The 22,368-nt window shown below is 40.5% G+C and overlaps 1 protein-coding gene across 1 annotated transcript; it reads left to right on the top strand.

The window, feature by feature from the left end:
- The first annotated feature begins 16 nt into the window (after window positions 1-16).
- Window positions 17-22,332, top strand: heatr1 (HEAT repeat containing 1). The gene is made up of 45 exons (XM_079476387.1): window positions 17-169; window positions 765-906; window positions 1,170-1,386; window positions 1,581-1,722; window positions 2,544-2,645; window positions 2,729-2,875; window positions 3,042-3,253; window positions 5,520-5,650; window positions 5,782-5,890; window positions 5,990-6,094; window positions 6,716-6,833; window positions 8,558-8,662; window positions 9,195-9,290; window positions 9,377-9,459; window positions 9,555-9,766; window positions 9,984-10,105; window positions 10,188-10,382; window positions 11,245-11,413; window positions 11,557-11,705; window positions 12,394-12,586; window positions 12,698-12,870; window positions 12,970-13,125; window positions 13,205-13,447; window positions 13,652-13,783; window positions 13,961-14,061; window positions 14,139-14,285; window positions 14,581-14,699; window positions 14,934-15,055; window positions 15,131-15,259; window positions 15,396-15,626; window positions 15,706-15,835; window positions 16,168-16,337; window positions 17,348-17,400; window positions 17,479-17,602; window positions 18,302-18,442; window positions 18,584-18,885; window positions 18,974-19,124; window positions 19,216-19,374; window positions 19,858-19,992; window positions 20,081-20,185; window positions 20,425-20,593; window positions 20,695-20,858; window positions 21,089-21,247; window positions 21,335-21,443; window positions 21,580-22,332. The coding sequence occupies exons 2-45, from the start codon at window positions 765-767 to the stop codon at window positions 21,666-21,668; spliced, it is 6,462 nt and encodes a 2,153-aa protein (XP_079332513.1). The 5' UTR covers window positions 17-169; the 3' UTR covers window positions 21,669-22,332.
- Window positions 22,333-22,368: the final 36 nt, after the last annotated feature.

Here is a 22,368-nt window from a genome sequence, read left to right on the forward strand (position 1 = left end):
TGAGAGTTCTCCACACAGCCTTCATTTTACACAAAGTGCCGCACACATCCGATGCGCTAGATGGCGGTATAACTGTCGCGTAGTCCTCCGCCACCCAAAACAAAACAGAGAGCGAAAACATTCTGCGCTCTAACGCACGTGGAAACTGGTGCGATAAATACGTTTAAAGGTAGGAGTCTATATTTGTTTAAGTTTTAAGTAGTTTTGAGCTAATTGATTCAGCGAAGCATCTTTTACCGTTCATGGGGAAACTTTGTCCTGTGGTGTTACGTCCTGATGCCACTCATATGTCATACACTAAAATGGCGTTTTAGTAACCCTAAAGAGAAATAATGATACGTTCTTTTCGTTTATATGTTATACACCATCATCATCCTTGTTTTGTTTAGATCAGGTTCTGGTGATCCGTCGATTAAACATTTGATGAAACGTTATTAAACTCATCGAGTATGGGATAACCACCTACTATAGTATTACTATAGCACGTGAAACGGTATGCTTAAATATTAGAATCTACGACAGTTTACTGTAGTAAATAAATCCTACGGTATACTATAACATTTCCATATGGGATTCCCGTTGTTTTAATAGTAAGAATGATGTTGACCTGTCTCTTAACGTTAATCCTTTAGCAGACATTTATCCAGAGCGAATAACATCTCGCACAATTCACCGAATCTTACCAACCAACAATGGACACAGGCTGTTGTAGTTTATTTAATTTGCTCGTTTATTTTAAATGACTTTAATATTATGTTTTCAAGATGACATCCTTAGCACATCAGTTGAAGCGACTGGCATTGCCGCAGAATGACCCTAATCTGCTCAGCCGAAGAGAGATCGCCTCTGTGCTCTTTGACCCTAAAGATGCAGCCAGCATGGACAGAAGCACCTTCCATGCGTTGGGTGAGAATAGCATCTAAATAAACAACAGTTTCACAGATCGTGCCTGTTGATATGGGTTTACTGCATTGGATTAGATGTATGCCTCTGCAGATCAACTGTGGTTACAGAACTGTAATGCACTGCACAGAAAGCTCCGTTCTGAACACGTGCAGTTATCATTTTTCTTTAAATTGGTCATTCAGATTTCTTGTGATGTGACCGTTGAGAAAAGTTGTACCAATCACGTTTTGTAAATGTTTGCTGTTGTTGGTCATTTGTCACAGGCTGCACAGGACTGGAGGAGATGACTGGAATTGATCCAGCGTTCAACGAGTTTCACGAAACTCTATTCAGTCAGGCGTCTCTAACTTTAGAGCGGAGCGTTCAGTCCAAAGAGGTCAACAAGAAACTAGACAAGAGCATCTCACTCTTTCTGACTCGGCTGTCACCTTACTTTCTGCTCAAGCCTGCTCTGAAGTGCATTGAATGGCTAGTACACAGGTAATCTCTCTCTCTCTCTCTCTCTCTCTCTCTCTCTCTCTCTCTCATGTTGATCATGTTATTCACACTATTGTTTTAAAGCAATATACTTGTCAATGGCAAATGGAAAGATTTAATTGCAGACGGTCCATTTGACCTCCGAAAGCATGAAAAAACGATTGAAATGATCAATAATACAAATTGATTGATTGCAGATTCCACATTCATCTGTATAACCAGGACAGTCTGATTGCCTGCGTTTTACCTTATCATGAGACTAAAGTGTTTGTACGAGTGATTCAGCTTTTAAAGATAGACGATCCAACCCACAAATGGCATTGGCTGCATGGAATTCAGGTATGTATTTTCTGGATTTTTTTTCTCATGCTGTCTCTCATAGTTGAAGTGTACCTATGATGAAAATTGCGGAGAACTTGCACAATTGGTGGCTGACTAAATAGTTTTTTGCCCCTAGTGTAAGTTGCCTGTGGTTGTATTAGACACGTAAAATTGCGAGACAGACCTGCCTGAAACGCCTCGTGGTGTAACCACACCCCACAAATCTACGTCAGTTTGTGGTATGATTTGACTAAGACCGCCCAAATGTAAACGCAAGTACATGTCAGGACAATTGCTTTAAAACCTGATGTTCCAAATATGTTAAGACGCGATACATTTATGTCACACGCTTGCAGTATTCGACCAATCACTACGCACCGGTTAACTGGCCAATCATAGCACACCTCACTTTTCAGAGCAATGTACTTTGTATAAAATCTACTTGTTTCAGAGAGGCGGGGCAAAGAGGAGATACAAACATACACACTATATGGAAAATACAGCATTATTGAACCTTAAAATTAAAATGGTTAAAATTAAAAGTAGGCCTCATATAAACTACTCAAGGGGTGGCATTTGTAAATGCCATCTTATTTGGTTTGTCAGTCGACATGTAGCGCCAGTGCATGGCCCCCTGAGTTTGATTCCCATCTCTGTGGTCCTTCGCTCCCCTATCTTCACCCAGTGCTTCCCTGTCATCTCTCTACTGTCATACCATTAAAGGCATAAAAAGCCTCTTAAAAAAAGTGACATTTTGTTGGAAACCCTCCTTAAATAAATAGAAAAAGTTGTCACACTGTTGTTGTCAGATTTGAGTTGATCTTTTATTTGCTTTATAGAAACCTGGTGTTCCTCTGGCCCGGGGAACTCTGCTCACACACTGTTATAAGGATTTAGGCTTTATGGATTTCATATGCTCTATGGTCACAAGATCTGTTAAGGTAAGATGCCGTTAGCTGGGGTTAAAATCTGCCAGTTTGATGATTTGTTGCATTGGTTAATTGTCGATTGAATTTTATTGCAGGCGTACTCTGAGTTTTTCCACGATGGGAACTGCCCCCAGTTGAGAGTGATCTTCTCCTTCTATGCTTCTACCATCATTCCTGCGCTCGACGCTGTAGAAAAGATAACTGATCCTATAATCGCCAAACTGCTTCCACATATACAACTGGTAAGACAGTGATTGTGAATATGGCACATTAACCAACTGAAGCCAGATAAGTTTACACAAATAAGAGTTAAGTTTCATTATGTTTGACTGTGTTATGCAGAATTCAAAAGCTGTAAAAATGATTGAAATTGATGAAACCGATTATGGTATTGTCTTGAATAACCAGGGGCTGAAATCAGAGCTTTTGGACTACAGAGCTGCCACATACATGATCGTGTGTCAGCTGGCCGTGAAGGTGGTGATGGAGGCTCAGTTGGTGGACTCATTGACTGTGCAGTTGTCCAAGTCTTTGAGTCAAACACCACAGCTGGTGAAAGAGGGTCTGGGCTGCATTATCATCCTCCTCCAGAACCAGAAAGAAGGGGTAGTTGGTTCAAAGTAAGTTTTTATGATTTGGTTCTGAATTGGGTGATTCTCACAAAATCTTGGTTTCAAACATGATTTTCTTAAGAACACTTTCATAAACACTTTTAACTGACAGTTCAAATGTTTGTACAAAAAGGCCTTTAAAAATGGTATGACCTTAGCCATTAAAAACTATCAATGCAATAGCATGTTTTGCCTAAAAAAAATAGCGACAAACAAACTAGGGATGCTCCGATCCGATATTCGTATCGGGTATCGGCGTCGATACGTAATAAAATTCTAGATCGGGTATCGGTGCAATTTGTCACCGATACCCGATCTGACATAAAATTTGTGCTAGACGATGTAAAAGTTCATGGAGAAACCGGCGCTTAAACTCTCTCGTGGGCGGCTGCGCATTGCGCAACGTGCGACATCATACGCTAGCAACGTGTGACATCATACGCTAGCAACGTGCGACATCATACGCTAGCAACGTGCGACATCATACGCTAGCAACGTGCTCTGTACGTAGTGCACGTGAACAAGTGAAAATATAGCAGCGAACAGCATGGAGCGAGCCAAAATATCTGTCATTTGGAGTAATTTTACAACAGCTACGCCAATAAGTTCCACCGCTTTCATTGTTATGGATGGGCAACCGCTGTCCGTCGTTGCGAATAATGGCTTCAGACTCCTTATAAACCACCTGGAGCCGCAGTACGACACGCCGAAGCGTAAATATTTAACTCTACCTTGAACTGTACCGAAAAGTCAAAAAGCAAACACATATCCGAAAAAATTAAAGATGTCAATGCAGTGAGTTTTACAACAGATATCTGGAGCTGCGACGTGTCCCCCGTGTCGCTTTTAAGTTTAACCGCACACTGGTTGGATGAGAATTTTGTGCCACAAAATGCCACGTTAAATGCAACAAACATGTGCAGTTTTACTCAGCTGGGGAAGCTAGTGTTTTATTCATCTGTTTCTGTGTTGGATGTTAAATTTTATTTTCACTAAACTTTAGTTTAGTTAAGTGGACTTTGCTTTAGTGACTAAAGCATTAAAAAGATCTGATTCATGTTACTTTGAATATCTAAAGCAGTAAAGCTATTATTTTTTTGCTCAATTTCAGCAGCTTTTTTTTGCGAATTGATTTTTTAATTATTTTTGCACTTTCTTAAAAATTAATAAGAGATTTTGTTTCCATTTATTTATACCCGTTTATCAAGCTAGTGAAGCTGTTGTTATATTCAGCTGCTTAATTTGCACTTTAATTTGAATGTCTTCTGTCCAAAGATAGTGAACACTTTTGTTTTATTTTTCATTTGTTTTGCACCGGTGCTGGTTTAATAAACTATTTACTAAATTTGTGAATCATTAGTTTGTTATTTTTTTTTACGGGGTCAGGAAATTTATGTTAAGTCGAGCCTGATGTCTTGCACAGCAATGCACATAGTTTATTAAGTAATTGTGCACTTTACATTTTTTACCTTAGTATCGGATCGGTACTCGGTATCGGCCGATACTGAATCTCAGGTATCGGAATCGGTATCGGAAGCAAAAAAGGTGGATCGGAGCATCCCTAAAACAAACTAGTTCTTATTAATCATACAATATAAGAGATTAATGAAGTTTATTTGAATAGAAATGCGAAAAACTGCCGGTATCAGTAATGAGAATGAAAAAAGTCATGTACACAGCATGACAAGAGAATATTAAGCTTTATTTTAGAGAAATATAAAGAATCTGTTTAAAAAATACTGAAAGATGTTTCTTCACATAAAATTTACAAAAATATATATTATTTTACATTTATTTGTGTGTAAAGAGTCTTTTAAAAATGTTAAGGGATGAGAATATATCAGGCATTTTTTACCTTTTTGTCTGTATTTCCTCATTATTATTATACATGAATATTCTTTGAATGCATGTTTTGCCATTCGGGAACATCTAGAAGAATGTCAAATGTTATTTTTCAGAATATTATAAATTTGACTCAGTTTACATTACATATATATATATATATATACTGCACTCAGACAACAGAAATTCTGCGTTACAGAAATTCAAATTTCTGCAGAAAATGTAATGAAATATATCATTCATTCATTCCTTAGTTAAAATGATGCTCTGTGCAAGGTTATCTTTATTATAATCATTTTTGGTGTTCCTGTATTATACTTTAAATTTGAACTGCCAGGATGTGTCAATGGTTTCGTAAGCATGACCCGTTCCTTGATATACTCATGCTAATGTTTTTATCGTGTTACTATTGTATTTGTCTTTTTTCTGTTAGGCCCTTTGGGTATCTGTGTGCTGTGCCTACCTTGGTGTCCACCCTGCAGAGTATATCTGCCGTCCATGACATCAGTCCCATACTGCGATACCTGCTGCCCCATCTCATCCACACCGTCATGACACAAGATGGTTTGTTTCTCATTATTTTCCTTAAATGGTTTCAATTTAAAAATAACTTTAATTATAATTGATAAGAAATGTAACATGTAAAATAAGTTGATCGTATTGCGTGTATATTTCTCGTTGTTGTCTCTCTGTAGGTGAGCAGCAGAATGAAGATTCATCACACAGTGTTGACCACCAACGTCTGTTAGAGTCAGTCTTCCAGAACCTTCAGCTGAACAGCCACCTCGAGAACACCGCAGCCAAGTAAGAAGAGCTAAATTCAGTCTTGAAGTCATGAAAGCTCTTCAGAAAAGACTTTAAGAAACTTGATTATTTTCTCTTCTTGTACCTACATCGTTCCAGGCTTCTTCTGGAGGAATATGTTTCCCGGGGTGGTGACATTCCCTCTGAGAAGATTTCAGCTCTGAACCAAAGGATGCAGTCTACTGTACGACTCTTTGAATCCAGGTACCTTTAAAGTCCCCACGAAATCAGTATTTCAATCTGGAGATCTGGAAAACATCTGCTGTTTAGAAAACATCTCAAAGTTTTACATACATTCTAAATCATAAACATCTTACATGTATTGTCTTGATGTCTGAATCTGACAGTAGACGTATTGCAGATGAGCAAACAATAAAAACATATTTGCACATGTCAATGCAGACATCAAATACAGTAGACATCTTGAGATGAAGATGAAGCTTTCTAGATTCAGTCACTCCTCAGTGCAATAAAATCATGCCACATCCTCAGTTCTTCTCATTTGATATTCTGTCTTGCTCTGAATCTGTCATGTTACAGTTGTTTGCATGTTCACACCGACTTTAAAATCATTTCTACACTGTTTTGTGCTAAATTTGGATCGTTTTGCCAAACGTAAACATACTGGTTCTTAAAGTCATGAAGATGTTCATTTAACATTGTGATTTAGTTGTAAATATTATGTTGGTTGTATTTTGTTTAAAAATTTGTTTTGTGTGTAACATTTGTAACACATAGTGTACTTTGGACCAGTTTTGTTTACATCTTGCTAAATGCAAAACATTGTTTTGTAATATTCTATTTTGTTTGTTGTTTATCTTGCAGATATCCATGTGCAATGGATGTAGTTTTGGAAAATCAGGTTAAAAGTGTGTCGTGTGACCATGAAAAAAGCCTGCTCCATCAGTTTATCTCTCTTACTATGAGCTGTGGGAAATACCAGGTAAGCCACTAATCTGTGTCCTTTCCGTTAGTCTCAGTTAGATTTTGGAAACAGTCCATTTTGGCAGTTTACAAATAAATAATGAATCAGTGAAACATCATTTGCAGTCATTTAGTTCCCCCAAGAAACTCAGGAATTGATCAGGAGCCTAGCGACATAGTGATACTTATTAACCAATGTTAACAAATACTCGAAATAGTTTGTTATCTTGATAGTATTTAGTTATTATTGTAGCAAATTTATTTATATAAAATTGCATTTATTTAGCGCTTTTCACAATGTACATTGTTCCAAAACAGCTTTACAGGAGAAAATAAGAAAAACAGTACAACACAGAAAAGGTCAAACACAGCACAGTACATGGTGTTTTTAGAACAAGTTAGATCATTCTTGTAAATAATATCTGATAAATGCAGTCTTCCGGTGAGCAAGCCAACGTGGCCTTGTGGCGAGGAACCCAAACACCAATGATAAATAAATGGCGCAAAATACCTCGGGAGAAACCAGTCTCAGCCGGGAGGGCCAGGTCTCCTCTGACATGTCACAGCTGCACTCCGCATCTTTGATTAAAAGTTATTGAGTAAATGTTTATGAAAAATAGGGAGAGCTTATTGGTTGTAATTTAAGAAATATAATTAGTTGAAACTGTTAAAGAAGCCATTTCTCTGCTGTTTTTGAGGCTTTTACGTTTAACAATGGATTTTCATGTTTCGAATAAAAAAAACACTGTTATACTAATTTCAAGTGTTATTGTTCACCGCTGTCCCTCTTCTTACAAAACGACTTTCTTCCGGTCTATATAAAGTCCCTCCTTCCAAAAACACTCTGATTGGTTAAGCTGAAGAGGTCTGTAGTGATTGGTTCCCCTCTTAGTGTGTGTGTGAAGATGTCCCACCTATTCCATATCAGCAAGCTTCTCAGGCTGTTGGGATTGGTCGGTCCCCCTCTCAGTCCACGTGTATTTATAAAGTTTTTCATACTATGGTGAGGGAAATGACTGAATGCCGTCAGACCGGTTAGATTAATTAACACGAATAACAGAAGCGTTAGTTTTGATTTTTTATATTGGACCCGAGTTGAATAATAGAACCAGGAGATTGACCAGGCGACACATGCAAGCAGGACTTTTAAGATGTTTCATAGAAGTGTTTTAGAGGTCTTGCACAGAACAGCTTTCACAGCCGATGTTAAAGTCATGGAAGCTGTTATTCGACCGTTAAAATGTGTGTAGCTGAATTCTTATTACCAGCTGTAGGACTGGGATGAAAGTCAAAGTCATTTAGGGCGTAGCTGTTTACAATCTCTAACCAAACACTACTCCAGCGGCTCTTACTCGTCTCTTTTCCTCAGGGCGGAGGTTAAAAGCACTCGGAATCGTGACATCATGTGCCCGGGAAGTAAAGGGCTGTACTCCGATTCCATCGGTTCTCTGTAGTTCTTTGAAAGCGAATTCTGTTATAGACAATACCTCGCTTGGCACTGAACTTTAAACTTGATAATTTTGCAGGTCTGTTTATGCTCTAACAGCAACATTACACGCTAGCTAAGGTTGAAAAATGGGATTGTGGGGAACGGGACCTTTAAGGTCTAATTCTGTCTTATTTCGTGAACAGAGGAATGTTATAAGCAGGAAAATGGTAATGGCGTAATGTCATTGTCACTTCAAACTGGTGTCAAATCAAATCTTCATGTTGTATGAATAATTGTGGCATGTGTATCTGCAGATCCTGGAGGAGTCCGACACATCTCTTTTGCTCAGTCTAAACCATCCGTTACCTTCAGTGAGAAACATGGCTGTCAACTACCTAAAAGAGATCTTCACCTCACAGGTGTGTACTATTTGCACCTACAATGTTCACATCCACATGAAATCAATATGAGGCCTGTTCATTTTCTTTATGTAGACTACCAGCCACATCGTGAGTGATACATTAGTGCATTTAACAGAAAATAAAAGCTTGCTTTGTAATGTAATAACCCAATAATTTAGTTCTTGCTTTAGGCCTCTGTGGCTAGTTTAGCCTCAGAAAAGATACTAAGGATTATTCAAATGGCCGTCATTGCTAATGTAGTGAATGTTGTAACAATAATAGCAAATGGTGGTAGATTAAAAAATATTGTCATTGGGCTACATGAAGATGCTCTGGAGGGTCAAGCATCCTCATCATACTTTTTTCCAAACAATAACTTCTCCACATCTTACGTTTCTGTTTCATCTATAATCACCACTTTACACATGTTAATGAACGGTCATTTTTACTTTAACCTGTCTTGTTTTTGTAAATATTTTCTGCTTCACCATGCAGGAGATGCACGTCAATGAAATGAAGTAATAAGATGTTTGTGTCCTGTTTGTTGCAGAATGGCTTTGATGAAGTGTTTCTTAAGGATTCGTTACTGGAGAGAATAAAGGATGAGGTGCCGGAGGTTGTGATGTCTGCCATAACAGCACTGGAGGTCAGATAACCAATAGATGCACAAACCTTTTATGTCATAGATTTCTCTTGACATGGAGATTAAATGCCTGTCGTGGTTTCTAACAGCTTCACTTGGGCTTTATGGATTCAGTGGAGACGGTCTCCAGTTTGATTGCTCTTCTGCAACGCACCAAGCCATCAGCCGATTGGTTAGTTATACTAGAACAACGCGTTTGTTTCCTTGAGGCTAAAATACACTGCAAGACTTTTGCTTCGATTTTCAGTCTGGTCTTGTATACTGCAGGTGTTTGGTGCTGAAGGAGGCTGTGCGTGTTCTGGATGACCCGCGTGCTGTCGAGGGCAGGCCGGATCTGAAGGCGCAGGTTACGTGGGATCTCCTGCCATTCCTGGTGGTGATGGGTGCAGAGCCCGATTGTCTAGAGCTGCAGCTGGCATCATGCGTAGCTGAAACCAATCTGATTTCTCAGCATCCTCTGACCAAAGGATGGGCCAAAGGTTACTAGGGATGATTTTATAATGACATTTCTAGTCGTTAGTATAAATAATGTTTTTCTTCATGTTTAACCTCTGACCCAGAATGGTTAGTGAGAACATTGGGATTGGATTTTTATGAAAGCAGTTGCTTTGTAAATGCAATAAACACAGGTACATTTACTAAGAAAGTATGTCGATTTTGGTTTCATGTTGACTTTGTGTTGTCTTAATTTTCAAGTGCTGAAGGAAGTTCAGGCCAAAACCCCTCCATCAGACATGCTGGAGATGGCCAACCAAATGCTGACAACAACTCTGATAAAGAACCTGGCCAACATGGATCACACGACCAAACGCAACACTGTAAGAATCAAACTGATTTCATGTTTTAATATACATATAGATTATATGAGTCAAGTGTTTGTCATTTGTGTACGTGTTGCAGCTTGAGAATGTGTGTAAGCTCGTGAGCCGCCAGGGCAGCAGCGTGCGGGAGAGAACGGCGTTTGTCGTCTTGTGTTTCACGCTTCTTCAGAGTCTGGAGTCTATGACTGAGAGTCAACATCTGCACACAGCTCAGAGTGTCTACAAACTCCTGGAGCCTTCACTGCTTCACATCACCACTATCCAACCCGAGCAGGTCCGAACCCTGACAATTACTGCAAAATAAATGGCTACTTGCCACATGAGTCATTTATTAGACATTTTAGAAGTGCCTTTGTAAAAATGGAAAGCCAGCTTTAAACCAAAACATAAATACTCTGTACCCAGATAGCACAATCCATCTTGCTCACGTCTATTTGACGTCTGCATTTACATCTGCTATACATAGTTTGCTCATCTGCAATACGTCTCGGAGACGTCTGAACGTCTGCTCAAGAACTGGAGTTAAAACATCTGCTAAACATCTTAGATGAGCAGATTTACATCCATTCTAAATCAGAAACATCTTACAGACGACATCTAGATGTCTACATGACGTCTGACAGCTGACATCTCCGAGACATTGCAGATGAGCAAACTATGTATTGCAGATATCTTGCAGACATCAAATAGACGTACGACAGATGTATGTGTGCTATCAGGAAATACACTAGTGCAGTTTTATTTGAAATACATCCTCTTCTCTCCGTTTTGGCCTTTTGTCCAAACTGAGAGAAGGTGGATAAATGTAAAACCGCAGTTATTTCGCGTTGTAGTGTGGATGAGGAAAAAGTTGAAAGATGACAAGCATGCTTTCTCTTATTAGTAAGACATGATAAAACATGCAATTTAGCTTGAAGTATTAAACTGCACCGCTCAAGATGTCTCTCAGTAGCTGCATGAGCGGTGTGTTGTCAGTTTAAGACTGATGTCTGTTGTTCTCATGATACCAGTTGTTTTTTATCGTAAAAACAGTATTACTCCGTAGTATTGAAAAACAAATGTACCGTTTCCATGACTGTCACGACTACATCCTGCATCCAAATGTAGCCTACTGTGTTGTATTTCTGTCACATAAGGTGTCTGATGTGGGGTCGGATGTGTGTGTGCCGTTGTGTGTTGGCCTGGGTAAGTTCCTGAAGAAAATGAACGCTGGTGTCAGTGCAGAGAAAGAACACAGCCTCCTGCTTCTCTCACTCCTGCGGTTATTCATCACTGCCCTCAAATGCCCCAAATCCACATTTAAAGGTAAATTACTCTATTTATTCGAAATGAACAGCAATGCATGTTTTATTAGGGAAAATACTTTTCCGTCCGTCTGTGTAGCACAAGTTCACACAAAACCTTTAAAAAAAGTACCCAAAACCAAAATGACACGCTGTGTATTGCAGGTGAGTCCTGGTGGAACCCAGAGAAGATGGACACTAATACCTGCTGTTACCTGCATCTCCTTTGTCGTCTGTTTGACGTGGTGATATCAGGGGCCAGTGAAGGGCCGCTGGCCTCTTGCTTTATGAGCCTAATGCAGCCCATCCTACAGGTGCTGAAATCTCTTCCTTAGTGAATGTATTCAATGTTTTACCGTCCATCTTCTATTAAGTTTAAGTGCGGTTACCATACATATTAAAGTCACCATGAAACAGAAGTAGCGGTTGTCAGAAGTAGCCATTGAAACTTGGGCGTTGCTAACAAAATGGAGACACAATGAAAATTCAACTACATTTCATGTCGGTTTTAATTTAAGGAAGCGAAACGAACATAAACTATAGAATTAAACACACGTCATACCTTAAGAAAACGTGATACGGGTTCAGCACCAACAACATAAACAAACGTTATATGACCTCAGCAAAGAATCAATAACTGTCGAGTGGTTGTAACTGAATTGAATTTAATCCAACTATATTATGAATAAATGTGAATATTATATACAGTGAAATTAATATTATTATAAATTAGATAACAAATCCATTGTTATATAATCGGAACGGTAACCAAACACTGTAAATGAAGTTGGGGCCATTAAAAATGTCTATTGTTACATTCTGTAATTTATGTGGTTTATTTAAATGTCTTTTTCTGTTAAAGTTATGGTTTGGATGCCACTTTTACAATCGAAAGGTTTCTGGGAGTGAAGCGTGGATCTTCATTAGATTTTTCACTGCATTTCATTCATCGTAACAATGTTGGCGACATTGCTCATTTATGTCTGGCTCTTCTTTTCGCAGGTGCACCTGAAAGAGCCCTTGACTATATTTAAGTTTCTCTCACTCCTGTGGGGCTACAACAGTAATTTAGGTGACCAGCTGGACTGTCGAGTCAGTGCCATACTGCAAACTCAGGCTCTTTATGTTGGAAAGGCTTTGCTTTGCAAGCAGCCAATGAAAACCCTCAATGTACTGGCATCAGGTGCCTCACCAGGTACATCACTCTCTTGCAGTAAATAAATGTGTGCTGTTTGCACATGTTGATTTCACTATTGTTTTCAACCGAGATGACAGATGAGAACTCCTGTTTGTTTTCTTCCTGCAGTGGTGCCGTCTCTGCTGGTGTGCTTGCGATCCGGCGTGTGTGAGGTCCGGAAGGCTTCCATCGCTGTGCTTCACTCTTTCAGGGGGGTCGTATCTTCACCTTACCATCCACTGGTGGAACATCTCCTCAAATCATCCGAGGAGATCATCGCCGACCCCTCGTACCTCAGCCAGGTCAGTCACAGCCGCATTTGAATGCTGCTTGGAGTTGAATCGATCGTTTCAGTTCCATGTGTTTTTGGCAAAGTAATAACTCTTCAGTTGCTCCCGCAGGCTCTGTCCAGCGTTTACGAGGAGGCGATATCGTTGAAAGGCAAGAATAAAAAGCTTGCCTCTATCGATCAGCTCCTGCAGTGCGTGCAGTTACCCTGTTGCCCCTTATACACCTCCAAATCTCTGCTGCGGGCCATTCAGGACATCAACGGAGAGGTACAGTCACGACATCACCGTTTCTCATACCTCTTTCTGCAATGGCTGCGTATGAATGGATCTTTTCCTCTTGCTCCAGCATGTTTTGGATGCTCTTCTGCCGGCTGTGGAGTGTCTTCTCGAGCAGTGCGCTCCAGACACATGCACCTTCCTGCCAGACGAGGCTCTCGTACTGCAGCTGCTGCTGAGCAAATTCAATGAGAAGTCTGCACCTTTACTGGTCAAAGAGCCGCGGTGCCTGGAGATCTTCATCCGGGCTATTGGCACGACAGCCAAGCCGTACCCCATTATGCCTAGTTTCCAGATTATTGCCCTGGAGCAGGTCGGTGGACAGATGAAAAGCTTTCATTACAGATATTGTTTGACACACCCTTCCTGTGTACAGAATTACCTCAAATGAACATTGTTTCATGAAGTAACTGTCGACACTTGGTTCAGTTTTTCTTTCACGTTCGACATTGAAAAAGTAAAATCATGTTGGAAAATGATTGCGTCGTAGGAATGATGTAATGTAATGTTTCATCAGATCACCAAGCCATTCTTCGCGGCACTTGGAGATGAAAAGATTCAGCAGAGAATTCTTGCCGTTCTTTTCGACTTGCTGGTGGGGAACAAAAACCCTGCCTGTGCCCAAGCTACCAACAGCGTCTTTAAAGCGGTATGAATATTATTAATATTGTTCCTTTCGATGGTTAATGGAGCATTGTGTTAGCAATCCAAGGGTTTTACGGTCTTAATGCACCGTAATTACATTTATCCCTCTAATTGTTTGGCAGACCAATGATAAATATCTTCTTGTTATTAAAAAAACGTTTTAACGCGTCTGGGTTTGCAGATTGCAGTGGATGCAGAGTTAGTGGCCAATGAGCTGATGCCTCCAGATAAACACAGAGTTGCAGCGACCGTTCAACAAGCACGGCGGAGTAAATTGCAGAGGTGAGGGGTTGCCCTTTTTGCGGCAAGCTTCAATACTGGAAGATTTGTAGGTTTAAACTGCATCGGTTTTCCTGCAGAAAAACCCAGGACACGTCTACGGCAGGACCAGAGGAGGCTGTCGTCTCGTGGCCGAGAGTCACCCTCATTCTAGAGCTGCTGCAACACAAAAAGAAGCTGAAGAGAGCTCAGTGTCTAGTGCCTGCTCTCTTTCACCTTCTCTCCAGGTGTGTAACAAACATCATGAGCACGTTTCATCACAAGTGTATTGGAGTGAGCTCCTTGTTTTTTAATGTGTCTGACACATGAGTTTAGGTTGGTTCTGAAAGTTTTGGTTCAGGATCAGGTTTTACAACTTCTTCATCCAAAAGCTTTGAATGTTCATGTCTGAATATAGATCATGCAGACATGTTTCCCAGAAAAAGAACACGTTGATTTAATGTACCTTTAGTTGCATAGAGTGAAGGCATCTGTCAAATTATGCGTGAATGAAACGTTATCAAGTTGAAATGTGTTTTGTAGATGTCTAGAGCGTGCCGCAGCCGAGCAGGAGAATATAGAGTACACCAAACAGCTCATCCTCATCTGCCTGCTCAACATCTGTCAGAAACTCTCTCCAGATGGTGGAGCTGTCAGCAAAGGTACAAGAAACCGTGTCAGCGTGCTTCAAAGACCTCTAAACGGCTACAATTTACAAGAAATGTGCACAGTAACACGAATGCTTGTTTTTACCGTGTCATACGATGTTGGAGCCTTGCAGTACAATTCTTTTTTAAAGACCCTCAGAAACGATGACCTCTTGAACTGCCCATGCTTTTTTATTTAAACGTGTTGAGGTTTTTATTACATGATTTGTTTTTATGTTCTGTGATTAGATGTGCTGGAGGAGGACAAATTTAACGTGGAGCTGGTGGTGCAGTGTGTCAGAATGTCAGATGTGCCCCAAACTCACCATCACTCCCTGCTGCTGCTCGGGGCTTTAGCTGGAATCTTTCCTGTAAGTACATTCACAGATACATTCACAGACACAGTTTTTGAAAACAGTAGTAACCATCTTGTTCACTCATTTCAGGAGAAGGTTCTTCACAACATCATGCCCATCTTCACTTTCATGGGTGCCAACATCATGCGACTGGATGATGCTTACAGTTTCCAGGTCATCAATAAGACTGTACAGGCTGTCATCCCTGCTCTTATAAAGGTGTGTGACAAGGTCATCTGAAACCCTTAACCCAGACTGGACTGAACTTGCCCTGTATTGCTTGTGCCATGTATGATGCGTCAAACTGGGCGTTTAATTTATGGTAATACCCACTTTACACTTGATTCTCTTACAGGCCCATAAGGATGGCAGTGCTCAGTCTGACACCCACATGGAGATCGTGGTGACTCGTATTATGCACGTGTTCGTTGATGCTCTCCCGCATGTGCCCGAGCACAGGCGCTTACCCATCCTCAGTCAGCTGCTGGGCACGCTGGGCCCGTCTCACTTCCTCTGGGTCCTGATGCTGCTCATGTTCAAGCAACACGTCACGCAGACTTCCGTCAATGCCGCCGGGCCAGAAAAGGTGCGTACAGTTTTCATTTGTAGTTTTATTTCCTGTGTGTTTAGCTATTTGAGGCATTGACAGGATGTTGTGTGTTCAGGAGTCTGTTGTGGAGAGAGATCAGGACTTCTGGATCTCCGTGTGCTGTGAGTTTGAAGTGAAGGAGCAGCTCGCCTCCCTCATCAGGGTCCTGCAGTACCTCATGATTCTACCACAGGACAGCGAGGAAGGTGAGTGAGCAAGTTCAGTGGTCCAGCGTTGCAGTATCCTCAATATATTGTATATTGTTTTGTCGTGTTGAACACAAAAAGAGATATGTTGAAGAATGCACCTTTGACTACCATTTGCATTTTTCCTACTATGGTAGCCAATGAAGTCCAAGTACTGAAAACAGCTGACATTCTTCTAAATATCTTCCTTTGTGTTCAGCATAACAAAGTAATTTTTTTAACATGTGACAGGAAAAACTTGAGGGTGAGTAAACAATGACAGAATTTTCCTTTTTGGGAAATCCTTTAATGTTGACACATTTTTTGAGAGTTTGTTTATTTCTTCTTTACAGATTCTGAGAAAAAGTGTACTCGAGGAAGAAGTGCAGTGAAGAAGGAAGAGACGGTCTCCGATCTGATTTTCAACGTTCAAGCTCATAGTGGGAAAGAACTCCGTCATTTTAAATTCCTCTCCGTCTCTTTCATGGCTCATCTCCTGGCCTCTGACAAATTTGTTGGAAAGGTAGCCCCATTTATACTGGACCGCAGTTCACTTAAAGGGATATTTCAGCCAAAAAGCTAAATTCTCCCATGTGTTTCTGACCATCAAGGCATGCTATTTGTATATGACTTTCGTATCCTGGGTCGTCCAAGCTAATTGGGGATGAGATTTCGAAGCTCCAAAAAGTGCATCCGTTGATAAAAAAAAACTGCTCATGGGGTTTATAAAGGCCTTCTCATATTCTCATATTTAGGGTATGCACGTGCCCATGTGAACACGCCAAAGTGGCTAAACACTGCACAAAATGGCTGCTTACAAAATCAAGAAACACAATTCTGCGCAACATATCAGTGTCCAAGGACACCTGGTTCCTTTGTAAGTCAAAAGGATCACGTCAAGTCCCACTGCTTTTAATTTCAGTTCAGTGTGTTTTAGTCCTGGTTTCTTTGATTCTCCTATTGAAAGCAGCCATTATGCTACGTGTTTTACCACTCAAGGGAATCCTGTCCTGTCACTCAAGGAGGTGTTTCAAGGCATGTTCACTTGGGAAAGTGACATCAATGCATTCCCTCCATTTACAAATTCATTAACGATAACGTCTAGCTTCCTTTATCTGTCAGTTGCACGTGAATGAAACGGTTGTTGACGGCATCCTATTGGAACAAAATGAAAAATGCTGCGTTCGTCAACCAGAACTTACACCATTTGCAGGAACAACAACCCTCTCGTTCACACGCGGCCGACGGATAACAGAAGTTACGTTGTCAGTATGGATATTTCTTTTAAACGCCTCGACTCACGTCAGAAGGCCTTTTTTGATCAATGGATGCACTTTTTGGAGCTTCAAAATCTCATCCACAATTCACTCCCATTCTAAAGCTTGGGCAAACCAGGATAAGTGGTATTACACAAACAAATAGGATGCCTTGGGGGGAATTTTTTTTGGCAGAAATATCCATTTAATGTTGATTTCATGATGTCTTCCGAATTTTCTTTCAAACTTTGAAATGAGTGATGTAATCGTTTGACAGGTTGCAGACTGTGAGGAGATTACAGACGGCGCCTTACAGAATCTTCAGCAGAGGTGAGGATAAGCGTGACTGTTTAATTTGTTTGTGGTGAATTGGTTGGCAGATTGTTATATTGTTGTGTGTTTGATCAGTCTGCTGGAGGAGGTTCTGCGCTACATCCATACAGTTGCTCGATGTGTGGAGGATAACTCGGACAAACCCACGGCGAAGTTCTGGAGAGCTCTGCTCAGCAAGTCCTATGACACCCTGGACAAGGTACTGTAGATGGCGTCAACATTGATCTGATACGTTTGAACAACACTATTATTGTCACAGAATCATGTCTAAGCAAGTGACATTTCTTGTTTTTTACAAGATTTGTCTGTAACCGATTTGAACAGATGTGTTTGGACTCAATTTGTTTTTTGTTTAGGGTGGTTTTTACGTGACAGCATTTTTTTTTGTCTGTGTCTGTCTGTTTTGCTCTGGATATAATATTCAACACCAATGAATCATTAATACTAAAGAATTAGGGCTCTCAAACGATTAAGCCAGAATAAAAATTTGCGTTTACATAATATATGTCTGCACTGTGCATATTCATTGTTTTTTAATCTATAACCACATACGCTTACATGCCTAAATTAAAGAAAAATATTCATAAATAAACGCATATAGAGAGAGTTTAAATTATTGGTACATACAAATAAATACATGTTAATATTTCTGTTTATGGCTTTATAAATACAAAAAGAAAATGCACAGCGCTCCGAGATATAATAGGTAAACACAAACTGCTGGATCACTCTCTGACATTGGTTCGCATGATAACTGAAAGCATTATTTAATTTGATTAATCATGAAGCTTAATCGGTTAAATTAAAATAAGGATTATTTATTATCTACTGAAATGTATTATTGTTTGTGTGTACACTTGCAATAATGAATGCATTTAAATCATTTGATAACTTTTAGGTTAATGCCCTTCTGCCCATGGACACCTTCATCACAGTCATGAGGGGGCTGATGGGTAATCAGTTGGCATCGGTGAGGAGGAAGGCCATGGAGTTACTCAATAACAAACTACAGCAGAGGACTCAGTGGCAGGAAGAACAGGTACCAAACCTCACACATACCGTTTTATATTCCTGTCATTTCGTCTTATTCTAATTATAACCATTGACGACCAACTGCACATAATACGTGTCATTAAACATCCCAGTTATTATTTGTTTACATTGATTGTTTCTGTGACAGATCACTGTGCTTCTTGAACTCATCGGTGATCTCCTGCGTATTGTGGGTCGGGGTCACGGTCAAGTCACGGCACAGGAAGAAGAAGAGCAGGCCATCAATCGCCAGACGGCCCTTTACAGCCTCAAGCTTCTTTGCCGCAGTTTTGGCGCGAGCCACCAGGAGCCGTTTGTCCCCGTGCTGATCAAAGCGGTGGAGCTGGTGGCTAATAAAGACGAGGAGAAGAACGTCATGGGAAGTGCTCTGCTGTGTGTGGCGGAGGTGATCGGCACGCTGAAGGCTCGCGCTATACCACAGTTACACAGGTACTGGTTGATGATCTTGTGTTTTATTCTGGATGTCGTTGTAGCATGGATGTTTTTGTACTGATGTGGTGTGTTCTTTACGTGTCAGGTTAATGCCTGCTGTGCTGAGCACTCTGAAGGAGAGGAAGGATCTGTTGAGCAACGAAGTCTATCTGCTGAGTGCCGTCACGGCCCTACAGCGCGCATCGGAGACCCTCCCGCACTTCATTAGCCCCTACCTGCAGGACACCATCTCACAGGTCAGCAGCACCACACGGCGTGGCATGTGATTTTAAACTCTTTATATTTTGCCAGTGAATAACATCATGTCATTTATTTGTAATGCTGTAGACCACACGCTTAACTCTGTTAGCGGAGCGACTGACGTCCTGCCCTCAGCTCACCCTGCGCCTCACGTCTCTCAGCAACACTCTTGCCACAAAAGTGCCATCCAGGGTCCTCATTCCCACCATCACCAAATGCTACGGTGGCATGGTGGGTAAGCACCAGGTAAGATTGTGACGTAGTGAACGGTTTAGTACAAACATTCTTTCGAATAGCTTTCTTGATGTTCAGCAGATCAAAGACATTTACACCGGTTTGGACCAATCTAAGGGTGTGTAAATGATGACAGATTTGTATTACTAAACTATCCATTTAAGAAAAGACATTATTCGTGTGTGCTGTGTATAAACTAAAGCTCCGCTTTGAGAAGAATGCAAAGAGGTTTGAGAAAAAACACAAAAACAAGAGCTAAAGCTTATTGAGTAAAGAATATGAATATGAATATTATTCCATTTTGACAATAAAGAATCAGAAGGAGCTTTATTATGGAGTATGTTTACAGAAAAGGGATTTGACTTGACGAGAGGAGCTTCTAATGCAGAATGAAGTATACACAAAGTTTATGAAAGAGATGAAATATAACACTAAGATCAAATTAAATAATAATAATAATGCAATATATAAGCCCATGTTTTGTTCACGCTACAGAACTTTCTTAGTCCGCTGATGAACATCTTGAAGGAACATATCGCTCAAATGGACAAGGACCAACTGAACAACCACCAATCAGAGCTCACTTCCTTCTTCCTGACCGCTCTGGACTTCCGCGCACAGCATTGCCAGGTACATAAACACGCTCGCTTCTATTCCTAAAGAATGGTCTTCAAAGGCAATGGTTGACAGGATTATCAGTGATGATGTTATTTTATAGGGAGATCTGAAGAAGGCCGGTGAGATCGAGGGCAGTGTGATCGACTGTTTGCTGGGGATGGTTATGAAACTTTCAGAAGTCACGTTTAGACCTCTCTTCTTCAAGGTAAACATCAGTAAGAGGGATTTGACAAGTTTCATACACTCATTCCATCCCACATTAATGCGTAAAATATAAATAAACGTTAATTGCTTTCTAAATATAAGCAGATGAATCATCCGAACCAATAAAGCTGTCGGGTTCAGAATTCACTTGAATATTAACTGTAGAGGTCATGTGTCTTGAGTGTTGGATAGATTTCCAATGTAAATGTATTCTGATTGGCTCTCTTCTCACTCTTGCAGTTGTTTGATTGGTCAAAGTTGAATGGAGCTTCTAAAGACCGTCTGCTGACCTTCTATAGACTGGCAGACCGGATCGCAGACAAACTCAAAGGACTGTTTGTGCTGTTTGCAGGGCAGCTGGTCAAACCATTTTCTGACCTACTCCGTCAGGTCAACACCGCCCAATCAGGTTAGATATTATGAGTGTTTTTGTGTGTGTGAACTAAACCATCAAGCCATTACAATATGAAAAGCACTGATGCAATTCTGCTCACACCCCGTCTCCCATAGATGAGGCCTTCTTTGATTCAGAGGATGAGGAGGATAATATGACAAAGGGCAGTCTGCTACTGCAGTATATGTTGGACTGCCTCCACAAGATCTTCCTCTATGACACACAGCGCTTCCTCAGTAAAGAGAGGGCCGATGCTCTGTTGAGCCCCCTGGTGGATCAGGTCAGTAAAGCATTCACACTGATCTGATTGCAACTAATAGAAAGAAAGCTCTGTTGATTTTTGACACAATTTCCGAAACTATGCATCAAGCACTTAAATATACCAAGAAGCTTGAAGCTGTGGGTGCACATTTGACCTAATAACTATTGAATTGAAAATTCACCAATCATTGATGGTGACTGTCTGAACATTTGAAATTGTAATGAGTTTGCTTTTTTGCGTTTCTAAAGTTGGAGAATATGCTGGGAGGAGAGGAGGTCTACAAGATCCACATCACCAAACATTTGGTGCCCTGCATCGGCCAGTTTGCCGTTACCATGGGAGACGACTCGCAGTGGAAAGTTCTCAATTATCAGATTCTCCTCAAGACACGTCACAGCTCACCCAAGGTATGCAGACGCTCGCACCAGAGGTGGGCCTTATAGTTGGCACACACAAGTTCATTTGAATACAGATGTGTTTGTGTTTTTGTTCAGGTGCGTTTCTCAGCGCTGGTCATGTTGCTGGAGTTGGCCAGAAAACTAAAGGAGAACTACATGGTTCTACTGCCAGAGACCATCCCATTCCTGGCTGAACTGATGGAGGGTAAGAGCACGTCATATCAGTATTTAATCCAACAGCACACACGTTTATTAAACGAAAGATCCTGTAGAATAAGGTTCTTCAAAAAGGAAATCCTATCCGTTTTATAAAAACACTGATTATGATTTTTTTTTTACAGATGAGTGTGAGGAAGTTGAACACCAGGTGCAGAAGGTCATTCAGGAGATGGAGACCGTTCTCGGTGAACCCCTGCAAAGCTACTTTTAACATATCTTAACAGGGCTGAAAGAAGTGATGTTTAACATGCTTTAAGTGTTTGTCCAGTGTCTCTAAATGATTTACTTCATGAACTGTTTTGCTGCACACGAGTGACTGTGAATGGTAGCTCAAGCAGCAGATCTCATCTTCAGACAGACCTATCGGCTTCTGGGATTTTGTCCTGCCTTTCGTGCTTGTAAATGCTATAAATTTTAGCCACATTTCTTCCCTTTAAACGTATATAAAAATAACATGTATTGTGTTTAAATGTGTAGTGTTTTTAAAAAAGAAACTTTTATGGCACCGAACGTCATTTTGTAATGCATACGAATGAAACCGATCTGCAAAACATGCATCTATGTTTTTGGAGACGTTAATTGGGTTTGAAGTAATTATGAAATGCGATAGGAATTTCTAATCTAAATGTATTCAGTGTTTTCTCTGAAATGCCTTGTTTGGTGCCGATGTCACCGATCCCTCGGGCATCCATCGTCCAACTTCTTTCTGCTATGAAATTCCCATAAATACGATTACACACAAAATAATCTTTGTTGTCTGTCTGTACTCTGCAAAATAGTTCTTTGAACATTTGTTCATGTTTGTGTTGACTAAGTCAATATATGCACCCAATAAAACTTTGATATCAAGGGCATAACATCAGCCAACACTCCATTTCACCTCTTCATATTCTTCATGTCTCGCCTTATAA

This window comes from Barbatula barbatula (genome assembly GCF_947034865.1).
Source record: "Barbatula barbatula genome assembly, chromosome: 16".
NCBI classification, from domain to species: domain Eukaryota; kingdom Metazoa; phylum Chordata; class Actinopteri; order Cypriniformes; family Nemacheilidae; genus Barbatula; species Barbatula barbatula.